The sequence below is a fragment of the Podarcis liolepis genome (assembly GCF_965112155.1).
Source record: "Podarcis liolepis genome assembly, chromosome: 3".
NCBI lineage: Eukaryota > Metazoa > Chordata > Lepidosauria > Squamata > Lacertidae > Podarcis > Podarcis liolepis.
This window is the reverse complement of record NC_139557.1, coordinates 2,733,543-2,752,120: the sequence shown is the minus strand read 5'-3', so window position 1 is coordinate 2,752,120 and position 18,578 is coordinate 2,733,543. Positions and strand designations below refer to the sequence as shown.

General features: G+C 39.4%; 1 protein-coding gene across 7 annotated transcripts in view; it reads right to left on the bottom strand.

Moving 5' to 3' along the window:
* Window positions 1-18,578, bottom strand: part of WDPCP (WD repeat containing planar cell polarity effector) — a 171,266-nt gene that overhangs the window by 44,945 nt on the left and 107,743 nt on the right. For all 7 annotated transcript variants that reach the window (XR_014523941.1, XM_083495163.1, XM_083495167.1 and 4 more), the window contains exons 13-14: window positions 17,604-17,667; window positions 6,234-6,336 (exon numbers count right to left, since the gene is read on the bottom strand). Coding sequence is in view for 6 of the 7 variants with exons in the window: in XM_083495163.1 (XP_083351289.1) it covers window positions 6,234-6,336; window positions 17,604-17,667 (167 nt within the window). In the remaining variant the exon portion in view is untranslated. The remainder of the gene's footprint in view (window positions 1-6,233; window positions 6,337-17,603; window positions 17,668-18,578) is intronic.

The window sequence follows — 18,578 nt, the reverse complement described above, 5'->3', positions numbered from 1 at the left end:
CAATGTGTCCCCTTATATGACCCATCTCTTGCTCCCTCTCTGAATATTGCAAGTGTAGTCAACACGATGGGTGTGTGCCTGCTTCCAGACTGAGGATTCTTAGGACTGGACATTGGTCATTCTCCTGCTGTAAGCTACATAACTTTAATACCACCCTTCATCCGAAGATATCAGGATAGTTCACAAGATAAAAATACAAGATAAAAGCACAAAATAAATAGTGAAAACACATTGAAAAGGTCATAGAATATTAATCAGCCAAAGGCCTGGTGGAAGAGTCACATTTTTGCCTGGCACCTGAAGATGCATAATGAAGGCACCAGTTGAGTGTTCGGCAAATGGGAGCCACTGCAGAAAGGCCCTTTCTCGTGTTGCCCCCTCCGGGCCTCAGATGATGATTGCAGTCTAGACTGGCTTATATGGGAGAGGCGGTCCTTGAGGCATTGCTGTCAAAACTGGGACTTTGAATTGGGCCTGGAAGCTGATTGGTAGCCAGTGCAGTCAGACCAGGATCGGTGTAATATGCCAAATATTCTATTCACAGAAGCTAGAGGAGCGCAAGGACTCAAATGTAACCCTTGGGTAAGCTCTCTAGGGGAGATTCTTATATATGTAATATGCTCTGTCTTGCCCAGGTGAAATTTCTGAATTGTCTTCGGAAGCAGCCCTATGAAAAACAGGTTGCAGTAATCTAACTTAGAGGTTACCATTAAAACACCTCATTAAAACACCTAGTATGGGAATACTCTGGGTGTAGCTTGATTCAGAGTATTTAAATGGGATTCTACTGTAGGCAGTGTTGTGATACAGAAGGGGGGGGAGTAAATAGTGGTATGATTCTAACTTTCAAGGTATAGTACTGTATGTACAGCCTAATGCAGGCTCTCTGGAGCTAAGCAGACCAGCTTCCTTTGATGTACTTATAATTATTAGGGGCTTAAGCTGCCTAGCAGTGGAATGTATAGATAAAAGCCGATGACATGACATAGTAAAGGCAAGCAGAGGTGGGGGAATTTAATGTTGTTGTGTTCTATGGTCAGACCTAGTCTGAAGCACAAAAAAATGAAGCATGGGAGATATATTTTAAGAAGTTTAAAGGTTTGGTTATTTTGTTATATTTCTTTTACTATATGTATCCATGTCCTGATTCAATGGCCAATAGTTTGAAATGAGTGTAGCACACAATACCTTTTCGTCTGAGGTACTTTTTACTTTCAATTTTTTATCCCAAGTGTTAAAAAAAATTAATATCAGCATATCATTATTATTATATAAATGATTTTTAACTTGAAAGTTGGGGCTGCTTCCTTAAATGGATTGCTTCTGTGCAGAAAACTGTGTGTGCAGTCTCTGACCTCTGACAGAAGTGGTAAAGTAGAGAAAAAGTAAAAGGGTAACATACACACACATATACAAAATAACTTTACAAGAAAGAATGTCTGGAAGTCATAAAAATACGTATGGTTTAAACAAGCTCTATAAAGGACCTACAATCTCAGAAACATCAAATAACAGAAAAATAAAAACCATTCTGATTAGTTAAAACTGCCTCTGCATCTTTTGTGAGTTCTGAAGTGAAATTTTTACCACAAGACTGTGCTGTGACATGACAAATATTTTTATTGTTGCAATATTTTTTCTAATACCTCTGAAAAATTAGTCAAAACGCACTGAGATATTTAACCACAAACAAAATTTCTATCTCCTAGAACATGTGGCGAATGTCCATGTGTTTATTTGCCATGCAGGGTACTTATGAATGAGTGAAGGAAGCATATGTAATTTGCCTTACTTTAAACCCAAACCACTTTAGGGACCAGCCCAGAAAGAAATTATACCCATGTGTCATTATTTATCCTGGCCCTAGTACATTTGAGGCTTGAATGAAGGTGGTAATCGGTACCGGTACAAGTCACAGAGAAAATGGATGAAATCACACCCATAATGAACCATAAATTATGGAGGGAAATTCAGACTTTATCTCAAGTCTGAACTTCCCTCCATAACTAAGTCAGTGGAGTTAGTTGAGAACAATTTAATAAGCTGTCTTCATGTATGTAAGAAGACACTACTGGCAAACTTATGTGGTAGTCTCACAGAAGTCTTGAGACTATTTTCTGAATATTCTGGAATTTTGTGCCCTGTTCATCAATTTTCTGTGAGAAACCAACTCATAGTTTTGTTTTAAAAGCCTTTATGCTTGGGCAGTCAAAAATAGATTTAATGAACTTTGGCTATATGTCAATAAGGGACACATGAAATAGTTTTAAGATTTCAAGCTTTACTCATATACTTGGTGGTTCCATATGCTTAACTATAATTTACAACGCATGCCCCCCCACTAGGAAAATAAACTTAAATATTGTTCATGTTAACTAATGGGCCATTGAGTAAACCAGCCATGTAGGGTTTTCTTAACTATAAAATTGCCGTGTCACTTTAAAAAAAGCTCAAAACCACCAAAATTTATAAGTAAATTTCTTTTTAAAGGGATGGGGCTTCATAGTTTCCCTTTGAACCATATAGCATTTATCGAGCTGTCTTGTCACAACATGAATCCCTTTGGGGTGAAAGCAATTGTTTTGAAGGTTAAAATAAATTCATCTTGCTGTGACCTAATGCAATTTGTTGAAAGCTGGCCCTGGGAAACTTTCTGACATTTATTAGATAGGTTTTTCACTGGGTCTTCAGTAATGTCTTAATGGGTGAGTTGCTCACTGCCACAAACCTTTATTAATTATGGCAATTCTTATGGCTAGTTTCCATTTGCAGCAGTTCCTCTGGTAGCTTGATTTATTATCTTGAAGTGGAAATAGCTACATGTTCTACTATTTGTGCTGTAATGTGATTGTGTGAGAGGAATAGGATATGTAGCATCCTAGTTCAGGATGTTTCCTGAATAAGTCTCAGTCATGGGAAAAAGATTTGCTGGAGCAGACAACATTTCCTCTTTGCTGCCATTTGAGATTTGGTCTGTGTAGCACAGCTCTAGTAATCTGTTTTTATTTTTTGCTTTGAATTTCTACCAATAACAATTCTGTTGTTAAGTTTTTCTTTTAAATATACCCCTCCTTTGATATATAGAGGAGGAAGAGAAGCCACAACTGAATAATTTGTGCAGCAGCAGCACCTGCTCATGTCAGTGCGACCATTATCTTTCCAAGAGCATCTGCTCCAGACTGAGGAACAGACTGCTACTTCTATACAGCTGCTCCAAGGATGACTTGATGTGTGATATCCTCTCTGAAATTAGGGGAAAGCAGAGAATAAACTGGTGCCTCTCCATTCTCCTTCAATCTCCATGATCTGGCGGATGGTGGGAGGGAATCTGCTCCTTTGGGAATTTAATCATGTATGTAAAAGGAGGATTTAAACAGATGCATTTTTTCACCAGCAGAGTGAAGAACTTACTCAGACTACAGTACTTTGCATACCTAACTGACAGTAAGTTCCTTGAAAGTCAGTGGGAAATACTTCTGAATCAACATGCATAGAATTGGGTTGTAAGAGGTGATGTGGAAGACTGCCTTTGGCAATCAGCTTTCCTTTGATTGTGGGAAAGTGATGTTCCAGTGCATTTGGTAAAAACAGACAGAGATTTGCAGTTTTATACACCATCAGGACTGAGATGATTTTGGGTAGTACACTAAACTGAAGCCTCTGCTCATGTCCTTGTTAATTCTCCTCAACTTCTGAACAGTTTTTGATACCATCAACCATGGTATCTTTCTGGAGCACCTGTGAGTTAGGGGTGGGTGGCACCACTTTGCAGTGGTTCCAGTCCTAATTGGATGGTCATTTTCCATTGTTTTGCCTCAGTAATGGACTGGATGAGAGCCAACAAACTGTAGCTCAATCCATAGAAGATGGAGGCACTGTTAGTGGGTGGTTCCCTAGACCCAATGGATGGGAGACTGCCTGCTCTTGATGGGTTTACACTCCCTCTGAAGGAGCAGGTACACACTTTGCGGGTACCTCTGGATCCACTGCTGTTGCTTGAGGCTCAAATGACCCCATGGCACTGAGTGCCTTCTATCAGCTTTGACTGGTGGCCCAGCTGCGCCCCTATCTGGATAGGGATAGCTTAACTTCTGTTGTCTAAGCTCTGCTAACCTCTAGGTGAGATTACTGCAATGTCTTGATTTGGGAGATATGTTACTGAATTCTTTCACAACCAAATAATCAAAACAGAGCATTAATTCTCCATATATGAAACTGAAGTAACATTTTGTGGCACAGGATTGTTGTGAGGATGGAGGGTTATCAGCTGCAATGCACACGAAATGCCATGCAAAACTTTTCACTTATGGTAATACTCAATGACCATCTGTCTTCAATTTGTTCAGGAACTGGGATGGATGAGGAACAGGACATTATACTTTCCCAGCATTAAAAGTGTTATTTTGATTTCATAATGCCACAAGATGCACTCACATGGGATTTCAAATATAGAAAGCCCTTAGAGACCATAGCCTCTTAAAAAGCTTTTATCGAATTAATCTCAACAATATTGGTTTGTATTGAGACACTAGCAGAAAATCAGATGAACCTTTCTCTCTCTTTCTAAACTCTCAGGTAAAAGTAACATTGCACTGATTTCCTGAAATTAAGAGAAACTACAGGATTCCCAAATAATTCACTTCTATTTTTTACTGGGAATAAAATATTTAATTTATTTATTCAGATACATGGGAAATTATATCTTTATAAGTAGCTCAAACTAGAAATCTTGAGTTAATAAATATTTTTAACTGCAACCTTATCACTGAAATTTGTTCACCCTCTGCTAACTATTAATAGGTTGCAGTAATAACAGAATAACAGGGAGCTTTCTGGGTAGGCGCTGGGAGAGAGGTGAGTCAATTGGACTCTGATTGCCAGAGAACCAGGTACAAGAGAAATGTTTTGAGTCAGGTAGCATTTATCAGTTCACTTTATGACGCAGATGATGAAAGAGACAAATTAAGGTTATCATGTAATTTTCTGTATATTGAGCATTAGCATGCACACAAAGAGCTGAACAGTGACACATTACCTTGACAACACATATATGCTAAATTAGCATTAAATAAATATGGCAATATAGCCATAATGTGCCATCGAGTTTAATGTGCCATCAAATCTAATGCGCACCTCAATTTTCAGAACCTTGAAACCAAAAAAAGGATTTGCTGGCAAATGTGAATGTGCAATCGAATCTAATGCACACCTTAATTTTCGCAATGTAATTTAGCCAAAAAAGGTCAGCAAAATACAGTACTAAAATTGGTATGTGCTTCATTTACCATTTCCCCCCTAAATTGTTACAATCAAAATAATTCTGACTCATCCAGATATACACTTTTGTTTTAACCTCACATACACACTTCTTCTTCTGTCCTATAAAAGGATAAAAGCAATGTTCATCTAACTTTTTGAGGAAATTCCTTACATTTACTGCAGAAAAAAAAGAATAAATTTAAAGCCAAGCTATTATTTTCCTCTGTTCTTCGGTTGGCTAAGCTCTGTCTGGAATCTTTTATGATTTCCCTCCAACCTAGCCTTCTGTTCTATTTAACCAACATAGCATTCACAGTATCACACAGCAGACAGCAAAGACGGAAGATAAAAATAACTGTTACCTAGAATACAAAATATATACTAGCTTGCATATGTCTCTAAAATAAGTACTCAGAGGTGTGTTTTGGGCAAAATACAGAACAAAAATAGAAAGCTGGGCTTGAGTCGCAGTACAATATAGGTCCAATCTTGTGTGCCTGGGCTATATACTATATTCTGCTTAGAGGCGGATGTCCCATTGACCAACACAAGGGCTTTAGAACCAGATAATTTGCAAATTAGATCTCAATTAATCTAATTGGTTCAGTGAAGTGCACTTTCTGTGAACAGGTTTTCTGTGAAAACCTGTTCAAAGCAAGCAAGTCCAGATCTTAAATAAATATGAATTTCACAATCTAGCACTTTGTGTAACCTTTTTGCAATATGCAAATAGTGCCTTCTTGCTTTGTACAGAGTTCTAACTTATTTTGGCACTTCTACAATGTCATCATTCATACTTTTGTTTCTGAACGATTACCTTTCTCTGTTCAGTGAAGATGCCATCATTGTTCTCTCACCCCAAAAACAATTCCAATTAACCAATAACCCTGCTACAAGCATAACATGACAGTGATACAAGAACAAGTATTGATTAAAACAAAAAAGCCATTTTTAAAAACAGCATTAATTCTTACCAACTCCAGTGGTTATTGATTCTGTGTCAATGTCGTTAGCTTTTTTCTTTGCCACTTCAGCTAGTGCCAATTCACCCTTATCTAGTGCAAAGTAATGGATGTCCTTTAGAAATAAAGCAAAATAAAAGATTAATCTAAAATGAATCTTGGACAAGTAACAAAGGAGAATTTGAAAGGAAAAAAGGCTTCTTTATTGCTTAGATCAGAAATGCAGATGGAAGTGATGAGACTATATTTATAATTTTCTCTGTGTTACTCTTTTGAAATGCAGGTTTATTATCCTATTCACGCTCTATCCTCACAGTTAATAATGAATAAGGTGTTAACCATTAACCAGAAAGAATAGAGCTCTCAACCCGGCAGTATAAGCAAACCTTTAATAGACACTTTAGGTTCTGATTTTGTATGGCAGAGCAAAGCGAAAGCTTGGCAGATCTCTGGTTAGAGGGATGATTGAAACCAAACTGCCAAGTGGCTGAATATAATACAGCACTTCATGGGATGCCCTTCCCCAACCATCTCCAGACTTCATTTGCCTTCTGTTCTAGTATTGCACTTGGGCAAAAAAAATGAGAGGCACAAATACAAGATGGGTGACACCTGGCTTGAGAGCAGTACATGTGAAAAGGATCTAGGAGTCTTGGTTGACCACAAACTTGACATGAGCCAGCAGTGTGATGCAGCAGCTAAAAAAGCCAATGCAATTCTGGGCTGCATCAATAGGAGTATAGCATCTAGATCAAGGGAAGTAATAGTGCCACTGTATTCTGCTCTGGTCAGACCTCACCTGGAGTACTGTGTCCAGTTCTGGGCACCACAGTTCAAGAAGGACACTGACAAACTGGAACGTGTCCAGAGGAGGGCAACCAAAATGGTCAAAGGCCTGGAAACGATGCCTTATGAGAAACGGCTAAGGGAGCTGGGCATGTTTAGCCTGGAGAAGAGGAGGTTAAGGGGTGATATGATAGCCATGTTCAAATATATAAAAGGATGTCACATAGAGGAGGAGAAAGGTTGTTTTCTGCTGCTCCAGAGAAGCGGACACGGAGCAATGGATCCAAACTACAAGAAAGAAGATTCCACCTAAACATTAGGAAGAACTTCCTGACAGCAAGAGCTGTTTGACAGTGGAATTTGCTGCCAAGGAGTGTGGTGGAGTCTCCTACTTTGGAGGTCTTTAAGCAGAGGCTTGACAACCATATGTCAGGAGTGCTCTGATGGTGTTTCCTGCTTGGCAGGGGGTTGGACTCAATGGCCCTTATGGTCTATTCCAACTCTATGATTCTATGATTCTAGTTCCTTATTCACATACTGTTGTCCTTATATTATCTCTGAGTGTCTCCATTCTGGGTTTTACCTTCTCCACTCTGAAAATGGGGGGAAGCAGTAGTCACTTTTTGGGCTAAATAAATATTAGGAACCTTGGTGGGCCAAATTTCACAGGTGGCTGGTGCTGCCCACCTGTCAGTCACCTGATGCCACTAGGACATCAGGTGATGCTGATCTTACCTTTGAAGCCCCAATCATTTTAGGAGTTTCAGTGTGGAGCTGTTTGAGAAAGGGTTTTCAAACTGTCCCTTGCTGCTCTTTGAAGCAGGGCAGGGGCGGGGTTTCTGTGGGCCCTTCTGGCTGTTGCTGCTTTTTCTTGCCAGCAATTGCTTAAAAATTATGGGTCCTTTAAATCCTAGAGTATGTGTGTGGGAAAGAGCACACATGCAGCTGCTATAGCGTTGTACTGTCTTCCTCTGGTGAGAATGGCAGGAGGCAAAAAAACAGAGGGAAGGGCGATTGCACAAGCCTGACTAAGCAGCTGACCACAGGGAGTATAAGGAACCTAAGCAACTGGAACAAGGACTGTCAAAACATGTATGCTTGGAATAGCAGAGTCCACCATATTACCAACCCACTTTTTACTGGTTTACTGCTGGAATTATTGTTGAATGCTCTGCTGCTGCTGCTGCATTGTTTGTATTTTGTACTAGGCATTCATTGACTGCTGTTTCTTCAGGCCTACGTGTAAGAGATAGTGCAAACAATTCAGGACCAGTATGGAACTACTATTGGCAGGCAGAACGTTGGCATTAGCAAAGCTTCCAGAACAATTCACCCTTGGTTCAACACAATAAGATAGCCCCACAATTATTGTTAGTGGTTGTAGCAATGAGCTCATATAGATTATATTCACTTGCTTTGATAGATACTAATTGGCTTGCTTTGGTATTACCCTTATCTGTGGGCCTGGGGTGTTGGGCTCTCAGACCAGAAAGGGAAACTTTTGGTAGGGTTTGGGCATTTGCCACCTATGCCCTCATCTGGGCAGGTGGAGCGATGGGACATCCTAGGCATTGTGATGTATGCTGTTTTGTGTATAAAGAATGTATAACCATTTGCTTGGGGGCGGACATGCCACATCCTTGTTGTGGTGTCCATTCTGCCTCTCTGCAAGAGAAGGCTAGGAAACCTGGCAGGCCTATTTGCTGTGAGCCTATTGTTGTTTAGTCGTGTCCGCCTCTTCGTGACCCTCTGGATCAGAGCACGCCAGGCACTCCTGTCTTCCACTGTCTCCTGCAGTTGGGTCAAACTCATGCTGGTAGCTTCGAGAACACTATCCAACCTTTCTTAATAAAGCACTAGAACTGATCACTCTGGCATCTTTACCATCCTTCTTTGGTATTCCTGCACCCAGCAACTCCCAGGAGCCCCTGCTGGGACTGTGGTTCAGAACAAATGATCTTTCCCCTAGTAGCTTCAGTACAAGGGGCTAGCAGGAGTAGTTCTGGAACCTGCCCTATTTAGGGGAACACAGTTTATTCATCGTTGCATAACTTCACTGCCCTGTTCCTTTTGCTAATCTGTCCTTGTTTAAGGCAGGGGTAGCCAGTGTCATGCGCCATGAAGGCTGGGGCTGATGTGTGTTGCAATCCACAACATCTGGAGGGCACCACATTAGCTATTCCTCAAATATGGCAACTGCTAATTCCCTTCTTGGTCTGGGAATAAAGTAAAGAGAAACAGCAGGTATTTACTTCTCAATGAAAAGCACACATTGCTGAAGGGAGTGTGGTGCTTGGAGCCTGTTTTAAAGTACCTTTTAACAGATGCAAATATACCCAAATTCTAAATGATGTTAAGGACATGCTGCATGGAAATATGTGTTTTTTCCTAGTGGTCTTTGACCTGAAAGAGGAGTCCTTATGCTTTTGAATACCTACTGCCTTGCTCCTTGGCTCCCCATTATTTTATGTGTGATAGGCAAACAAATGAAGCCAGTGGGGGGGGGGGGAGAGACACACAGAGAGAAAAATCCTGTCAGAATATATTACTAAGTCAAGTTATCTGAATTATATTTTATGTCATGGCTGTGTGTATTGTTAAAAAAAGAGAGGAAATATTCCTTTGCTTCCAATGTGTTATCTGCGAAGCCTCAATCAGTGGATTTGTTCCAGGTGGCAGGTAGTCTGGTTAATCCAGACTGTCTTCACTTGGCTGCTGATGCAAGTCCCTCCTGCTGTGAGAAAATTTCTGGTTTCTTTGCAGATAAAATCTATGAGATTTTGATTAAAATGTGTGTCTAGGCAAGGAAAGCAATGTCTAAAGGGAGAAATATTAGGGACTCATCTCTCAGATTGCCAGTCAGTATCCATTAAGTTGTGTTGCAGTGCGTGCTTTTGGACCTCCGTCTTGCCTTGCTTGAAATTATTTTGGGAGCAACATAGGCTTTTTTATCTATAAACTTTTCTGTTGCAGAAAGAGACGGTTCTTCTTTCTTTAGAAGGAAGCATGTGCTTCATTATAGTGCAAAGAGTCAAGTCCTTTTCTTGATGCTTAACAGTGCAATCATAGCCATGTCTACTCAAAAGAAAGTTCTGTTGAAGTCAGTGGTGCTTACTCCTAGGTAAGTGGGGGTTAGGACTGCAGCCTAAGTTTAGCAAACTACAGCTTAATAAATAATTGACAATTTGAAAAAGCAAACCAATTATAATTTGCATTGAGACAATGCAATTCTCTATGTGCCTTTACAACATTGTTTCTTTCCATAATTCGTAAAAACTATTTTCAAATTAATGCCCCTAGTCTTGGTTTTATATTTACTTGCAAAAAAACCCCACAAAAAACCCCCAGTCAAAAAGGAATAGAAACGTATTCTCTCTCTGCAAAGAATCCAACTATTCAAGAGACAGACCTGCTACAGTCTATATAATACTATATCATGATTTCAACTCAATGGGAAAGAGTATTACCTAAGTCTTGCATATTTATTCTTTAAATGGCAAGAATAAGAATGATGATATTTGGAATGGAAGCACTGGAACAAGAGATGCACACCTGAAAAATGGGAAAGCAAAAGGAGGATAGATCCAAATCATTCTCTGGGTGCAGCTGTAAATCTGCAGCACAGTATACACAGAGTATAGTTCTGATCTTCTTCATGCTTTCTGTATGCTCTAGTCTGAAAAGACTGCATGGTGACTGCATGCTTACTGACACTGGGATTAGGGAAGGAGGGTGTTCCAAAGATTCAGTTGGAATTCTACTTTGGAAAGTGGATCAGATCAGTTTGAGGCACTTCAAGAACACCTGTTTTAGGCACAGGTCTGAATCAGAACCTCTTTTTGGAAACTTCCAACTTTTACAATTGACTTTAGTGGGGAAATCAACAAACATGTAACTTTTTAATCTTTTGATATAATTGAACGAAACATGCAAGAATATCAAACCTTGCTGAGTGGATGTACCCTACAAAATTTCAGCAAATGGGTTTTGTGCAAGTTGTCTTTAAATTTTGAGGGGTGGGGAATTTTGGGCAGAAATGAACTTTCTACAATGTTTTTTTGTTTGGGGGCAGAACTGGATGACCTTATTAGTTGCCTCTTATTAGGGAATGAAGACTACTGTATTTCAGATAGGTAGGTAGATGTGTGGGTGGAGTTGTTGGGAGTCTAATGTTTGGGAAATAGGATTGCTTGTCCCACCCACCCACCTACCCCTCTTATTTTTTTGGGGGGGGGGGCTTGTTAGAAAATTGCACTTATCACAGATTAAAAAATGCACAAACTGAACATTATAAAGCAGCTTTCTTTTCAAGTTTTCCTCCATTTGAGTTACTAGCAAGCTGTAACTGAAGCAGTCTGAACAATTTTTAATAATTTCAACAAGCAAGACTTTACAGTGCACAGGAAATGTTCATAAAAATTTATAAGTATCTGTGTAGTATTTTCGCTGCTAATTATAGTAGCTAATCTCTACTCAAGCATACACAGTCATAATTGGAATAAACTTGTAAAACTTGTTTTTATCCACCTAGGAAGTTACAAATCTGTAACAACGGAAAAATAAAGGGATAGTACCCTCCCTGAGTAATTGCTATGTGAATGTTACCTATACATAGGAAGAAATGCAAACGCATACAGGATTAGGGCATACAAAAAAACTTAAGGGTTAAGGAACATGGGCTGAACATGAAGGCACGCAGCTTCACAGAACTTTAGTAGTCTGAATATGCATAGTTCTCCTGAAATGAAAAGCAGGTGTGGTTTGGGAAGAATGTATGTCTTGGGGCAAAGAAATAAAGAGTTTGCTATGAATATTGTAGTTCCTCTGTCCATAGACCCAATATGATTGTCAGCAAGGAGCCCTGAGCAAGTTCTTAAAAGGGTAAAGGTTTATACTGTCAATTTAGTTAACACAATAGCTGTGAACTAGCCTATCTTGGTTGTCATTTGTTTTTTCACTGTATAATAAGCAACTTTGTACACTGACATTTTATGGCAACTGTTTTAAGCATTTACAGGTTAAACACAATACACTAATTTTTCAGAGTTGGAGGTGCATGGTAAAATATTATACTGCACTGCAACGTAAAACTTACATTATGATCACACTGACCCTGGCATGTCACTTTAACCCACAGATTAAATTAAATATTAAATTAAATTAAAATATGCTGTCATGTGAACGAGCGGTTTGAAGACCACACTTAGTTCCTCCTGCGCTCCTTCCTCCCTTCAGTGCGCAGTGGAGGGGCAGGGTGGGTTAGCAAGGACAAACCAGTGACTGACTTGCCCTTATATGCAAGCCAGTCACTGCAGTTGTTTGATCCTAATAAACTACAATGGTAAGCCAATTTATTTTTAATTATGGTTTACTTGCAAGCCAGGCTTTCTTCAGCAATGCATCAGATGAGTGGCAATGATAAAACTTTCCACTCTGTGGCAGCGGCATCACAAAGAATTAGATTATCATGGAAGCTGGAACTACTGGTCAACTATACCCTTTTCCCAGGTATCACACCACATACTGATTCTAAAATAAATCAGGGCATGATTAAGAAACTTGGTCCTCCTCATCCACTAATTGATAAATGACTTTCATACAGATGACGCTTGGTGTCCCTTGGTATAGAATTCTATGATTCTATTATGTAAGCTATGATATAAAACATGCAGTAAACAAGAAAATTGACTAAGAATATGTTGTAACTAAAAACAACTTTAGTTAAGCAGTGGCAGTGATCACTCATTAATTTCAATACATCTTGTATGCCTTACTTTATAGGATATTTCTGGGCAAAATTCCAAGTACTGTTCAGAATTTTCTTGTTCTTTACCAATCAGGCCATGACTAAAAATGTGACACTTTTATTAAAGTGTCTGTTCCTTGAGTCTATCCTACCTGTAACAGTACAGTGGATGTCCTTTTGAATTGTCAGCAGCTGAAAGCTGGAACACAGCACAAAAGGATTTAAAACTAACAACTTTAATATTGCTTGATCCTTGCTGTCACATGTAGGATTAGCCTTTACCCAATAAAAGTAGGTGGTATCCATCATGTAATGCCCTTTTCTATTGTATTTGAACTTTGTAGAAATTGATAGCCATTGTTTCATTTATATTTGATGTGGTGCTTTTCAGTGAAATAAATGATTTTATTATTAGAGCACTATGTCGGAGGACGCCAGGGTTGAGCCAAAGAAGCTTTTAAAGAAGGTTGCACAACACTTACTACACTAATAAATATATGACAGGAGAAAGTGAATTGCACAGCTAATATGCATAACAAGAAGCCACAGGGCAGATTCACCACGTCTCATGGAAAATATGCACATAATCAGTCCCAAGATGAAATTGTGTATATTTCCTGGTCAAAATAAAACTTCCCAATGCATTATAGTCCCAACTCTATTTATTATTTTCATCACCATGAACCTACACATTGTCGAAGGAAAACTCCTCACTGGAGTAGAAATCATATATTGAACAGATGGTAAACTCTTCAATTTGAGTAGGCTGAAAGCAAAGAATAAGGTTACCATAACCTTTGTCATAGAGCTTCAATATGCTGATGACAAGATAGTATGTGCACACTCAGAAGATGACCTCCAAACCATCCTAACTATCTTCGCAGAATCTTATGGAAAGCTTGGCCTATCGCTCAACATCCAAAAAACCAAAAACAACCCCTCATCACAAATCCAACTTAATGGTGTAACATTGAAAAATGTCAATCATTTTTCCCACATAGGCAGTTATCTTTCCACAAAGGCTGACACTGATGCCGAAATCCAGCATTGCCTGAATTCAGTGAGTGCAGCTTTCTCCCGACTGAAGTGCAGAGTGTTTGAAGACTAGGACATTTGAAGGGAAACCAAAATGTTTTTTTACAAAGCTATTGTACTACCAACTTTACCATACAATTGTGAAACATGGACCACTTATAAATGCCATCTCCACCTCCTCGAAAGATTCCATCAACAGTGTCTCCGAAAATTTATACGTATCACTTGGGAAGACAGGTGAACTAATGACAGTGTACTGGAAGAAGCAAAGATCACCAGGGTCGAAGCAATGATTCTTCAACATCAACTTTGTTGGACTGGTCATGTTGCTCAGATGCCTGATTATTATCTTCCAAAGCAACTACTCTATTCCCAACTTAAGAATGGAAAGCGTAATGCTGGTGGACAACAAAAGAGGTTTAAAAACGCTCTAAAGGCAAATCTTTTAAAATGTAGTGTAAACACCAACAACTGGGAAACACTGGCCTGTGAGTGCTCCAGGTGGAGAACAGCCTTTACCAAAGGTGCCATGGGCTTTGAAGACACTCGAACTCAGGACGCAAGGAGCTAAGAGGAAGGCACGTTTGGCAAATCCTCATCATGATCAACTCCCCCCCCCCCCGGAAACCTATGTCTCCATGTGGAAGGACATGTGGATCCAGAATTGGCCTCCGCAGCCACTTACAGACACACTGTTAAGACCATATTCATGGAAGACAATCTTACTCAGCTATGAATGATCGCCAAAGAAGAAAGAAATACTCCCTACTGCCCTTGGGGAATGCACCCACCATCCAAGACGTGCTGTCAAGTGGAGCCTATGTCTGACCTAGTAAAATTTCACCTATCTATGATCAATGAGAACTTCAGCTTCATCATCATTTAGATTCATGTCTAGAAAAAAACCAAAATAGTGAATGAAATTATGTCTCCTTGCTTCAAAAGGAAGCACAAGCTTCATCGTGGTATATGCAAAAAGCAATGGCATATTTTGTGGAAGAGTATAGAAGGCAAAGTAACGGCTTAGAAGAAGGAGGATGCTAAAGCTCTAAGTTTATCGTCAAGAGTAGAACAGAAGCAAATAAGCAATGGACTTATTTATTTATGAGATTTATCTACCGCCCTTCATCATAATTTTAGGGCAGTTCCCAGAGGATTGACTTCCAGTGCACATATTCTACCTATTAGCTAAAGTCAAAACCTGTTCTGCCATGGGCGTAGCTAGGATTTATGTTGGGGGAGAGGACAGGCTTCATGTTGGGGGGGGGCAGAACCTCAGTTAGTTATTTTTTATTGATTTACTTGATGGGGGGGGGAGCAGATGCCCCCTGACACACGCCCCTTGGCTATGCCCATGATATAGGATTGCAGTCTAAGCTGCTTCTAGTGGAAGTTGCTGGGTGTTGAGAACTTTTAGAAAACATGGATGTAAGAATACATGTCAGATATATGTGGCATATCAACTTTGAGCAACTGGCACAGCTCTTGGGATGCCTCATCCTATGTTTTTGTGCTAGGGCAACAACTCTTAAGATCTGACCACACACTTTGTGTCTATTACTGTTCTAACTTATTAAAACTGACAGCCTATTAGGAGTTTTATAGAACCACAGAAATGATGCACCTAAGTAAAAGACTTGTAATTTATATCAGATGGATAAAATGGGTCTAAGAAGAGAGGCATATAGATGTTTATAGCACAGCAGCAGCTAGGCCATGTTGTAATACACACTAGAGGATGAGATGCCACAGAATGAATAAAAAGATGGGGTGTGGTGGAGGAGAACCTGATGAGATAATGAAGGTGGATCTGCTACTTCAGGGTAAAGAAAGGGGCCTTGAGGAGGAACTTAAAGCCGGAGAACTAACTGACTCATTGAACAAATAGGGAAAGACTTTAGGTATAGACAGCAGCATGACAAGAGGTTTAGAGAAGGGGGCCTAAAGGGGACAAGTAGATGAAAATGGAAAGTTGTGAAAGTTAGAAGTTAGAACTTGAAAATGAGGGGCAGGGAGTCAGCAACAAGAGTAAGGTGAGTTAACCTTTTGTGGAGGATGGGGAGAAGCTGCAAAAATATAGAGGGGAAAGTGCAGATCTCATATATTGAAAGGGATTCTGGGCATTTTGAAGAAATCATCTGAAATGTCTGTATTTTCATAGTGGAGGGGTCACCAACCCAGTGCCTGTGAGTGCCCCATGGTGCCCCAAAAAACTTTCATTGAGGAATCCTGTGCTTTCATTAAAAAAGAAAGAAAGTAAGTAAGTTAGAAGGCAGATGCCTTCTAAGCAATTAGAAGTGAGTGGCCACTTTTGTACATTTTTCCTGGCACTGCTCCCTGTTGCTATAAGACAGTAACTCTCTCTCTCTCTCTCTCTGTGTGTGTGTGTAGAATCAATATTGTGTTATCGCCACAATCAGGATCAGCAGGATATAGCTGACTTCCCATGGCAAGCATAAGGTTGTCAGACTGTCTCTGTAATTTTGTGAAATGTTATGCATTCTGAAAATTCAAAATGAGCCCAGTAGCCTAAAAAGGTTGGCAACCACTGCCTTAGTGAAGAGACTTACATGGCAACAGTGAAGGGGGAAAATGAAATTTAAGAAGTATAAAGAGGAAAGCAAGGGAATTTAAATATAAATAAATACAACATATATAATTACTTTGTCAGAAGTACGTTTTGAATATATTCTTTTGAAGCATGCTTAGTTAGGAAAGTTTATCACAGTACACACATCTTTCTAATTAGATGGAATAAGCTAGATGATTAGAGCTGTACATTAGAAAGCATTAAAAGGTTCATGCAATTTCTTTTCGTATAATTAGAAAGGAATTTTCATAACCCATAAAAGAAGAATGTAATTGTACAATTTAACATAGAATTTAAATATTAAGATCAAACTAGCAGGGCAAGTAGCTTAATAGGATAAATGATATTAACAGCTAGTGTCAAAGCTTAATTTAAACAGAATGTCTTCATTATTCAAAGAGTTGAGCAAATGCAACTCTCAAAAGGTTTTCCCCCTATTGTCTTTCTTCAAAAACCAAGAAATATGCTGGAGCATGCTGGGAGACTGAGAAAGGACGGCTGCCTTTGTCCATTGGACCTCACTGTCATACTGTGGTGCAAGATCTTACAAGAAAAGAGCTTCCCACAGAACTTGCACACAGATCCTTTCAAGAACCGGTTAATTTTGCTCTTGCTGGAAGGATAAGAGTGCTGAAATATAACTCTCATTTTCAGCTTTGACTTCTCAAAGTTCAGGAGAAGCAAGCATTCTATGCCACTTTCTACAGAGACCTAAAATGTGAACATAAAAGCAGAAGAAGAGCCCTCTTGGATCTGGCCAAAGGTCCCTCTCATCCAGGGTGACTGGCCGGACAGAACTTTTGGCACTGCTGAACCTTGTAACTTTGCTGGAAGATAGTTGTGTTGCAGAGGGTGGGTGGGTGGGTGGATGGGTAGGTGTGACCAAAAGAAGAACAGACAGAGCTAAAAGATCAAATCAACCATAAGTGAAGGTGCTGGTGGTTGTCTGGCAATTAGGGGAGTTGCAAGTTTAGACAGCAAGAGCCCATTCACACCATCATCACACAATGTGATAGTGTGATGTTGTGAAAGGCTCCTTGTTGCTGGAGCCTAGAACCTATCAATAGCATGTGATAACCTTGATACTTACCCACCTCCGAGCCAATTCATAAAATTAGCTAAGATAGTTAATTACTTGGGAGCCTTTATATTGTGCACCTAAACTGGCATAAATCATCCCATGGCCAAAGAATAATAGTTCATAATAATACTTCCGGAATCTTACCATAAATAAGTCCCGGGCACCAATATCAACAGCAAGCAGAAAGGCCTTTTCAAATCTTTGGTGCCTACAGCACAAGGAGAAAACAAAAAGGACAAAGTGAAGTTCATGGCTAACATGCCTACACAAGTGTAAAGCAATCTGACAGCTCATCTTAATTCTTCAAGCACCATTTCTCTGTGTAACCTCTTTAAGAATAGGCCTGATATGATAAGCATATTTATTATACATTAAAATTTACATTTTAATAAATAAATAGTGAATAGTGAGGTCGAGATGTTGGTGTTTAGCCCATTGAGCTCTTTGTGGCCCAGCCATTATTTTCTTCATACTCTATAAGTAGTCAGCATCCATATCTACATGTTTGTTGGACTATGTTGTTAAACCCAATATTTGTTTTTCCTAGGTGGTTGTGATAGTGAAACAAGTCTGAATGCCCCTCTATAATTTACAAATACAATTCAAAGTACCTCAAACAATCATGAACCCATATGTCTCTTGGAAAAGAGAGATAAGGAAATCTGCCTGCAAACCAAGAAATTCAGATACTTCTTTTGGTAAAAGTGATAGCCAACAGATATATGACCTTCAAGCTCTCATCTGTCTGAAAGTGTACTGAATAATAGCACTGAAAAAAGTATCACTTTCTGTCTGTATATTTTGTAGCATATGGCTGTCAACATGACAATTTATAGGTAGAGAGATTTTAAATATGAAGTAAACAGGACTCAATTCAAGCATTGAAATCAATAAAGTTGTATGCATATACATGGTCTCATAAGATATGTAGTGGGCAGAAGCAGAGCTTGTTCCAAGTTTTAGTGCTCCCCTGAACAATAAATTTTAGCCACCCCAGGCAAGAAACCCACCTGTTCTGTACTGTGAGTGTTTTGCTTGTTCACTTCTACAATCTTTAATCTAACTTCTCTGTCAATTTTTCAAATGCTGGGAGATCTAGAGATGGGTGGTTTGAAATCA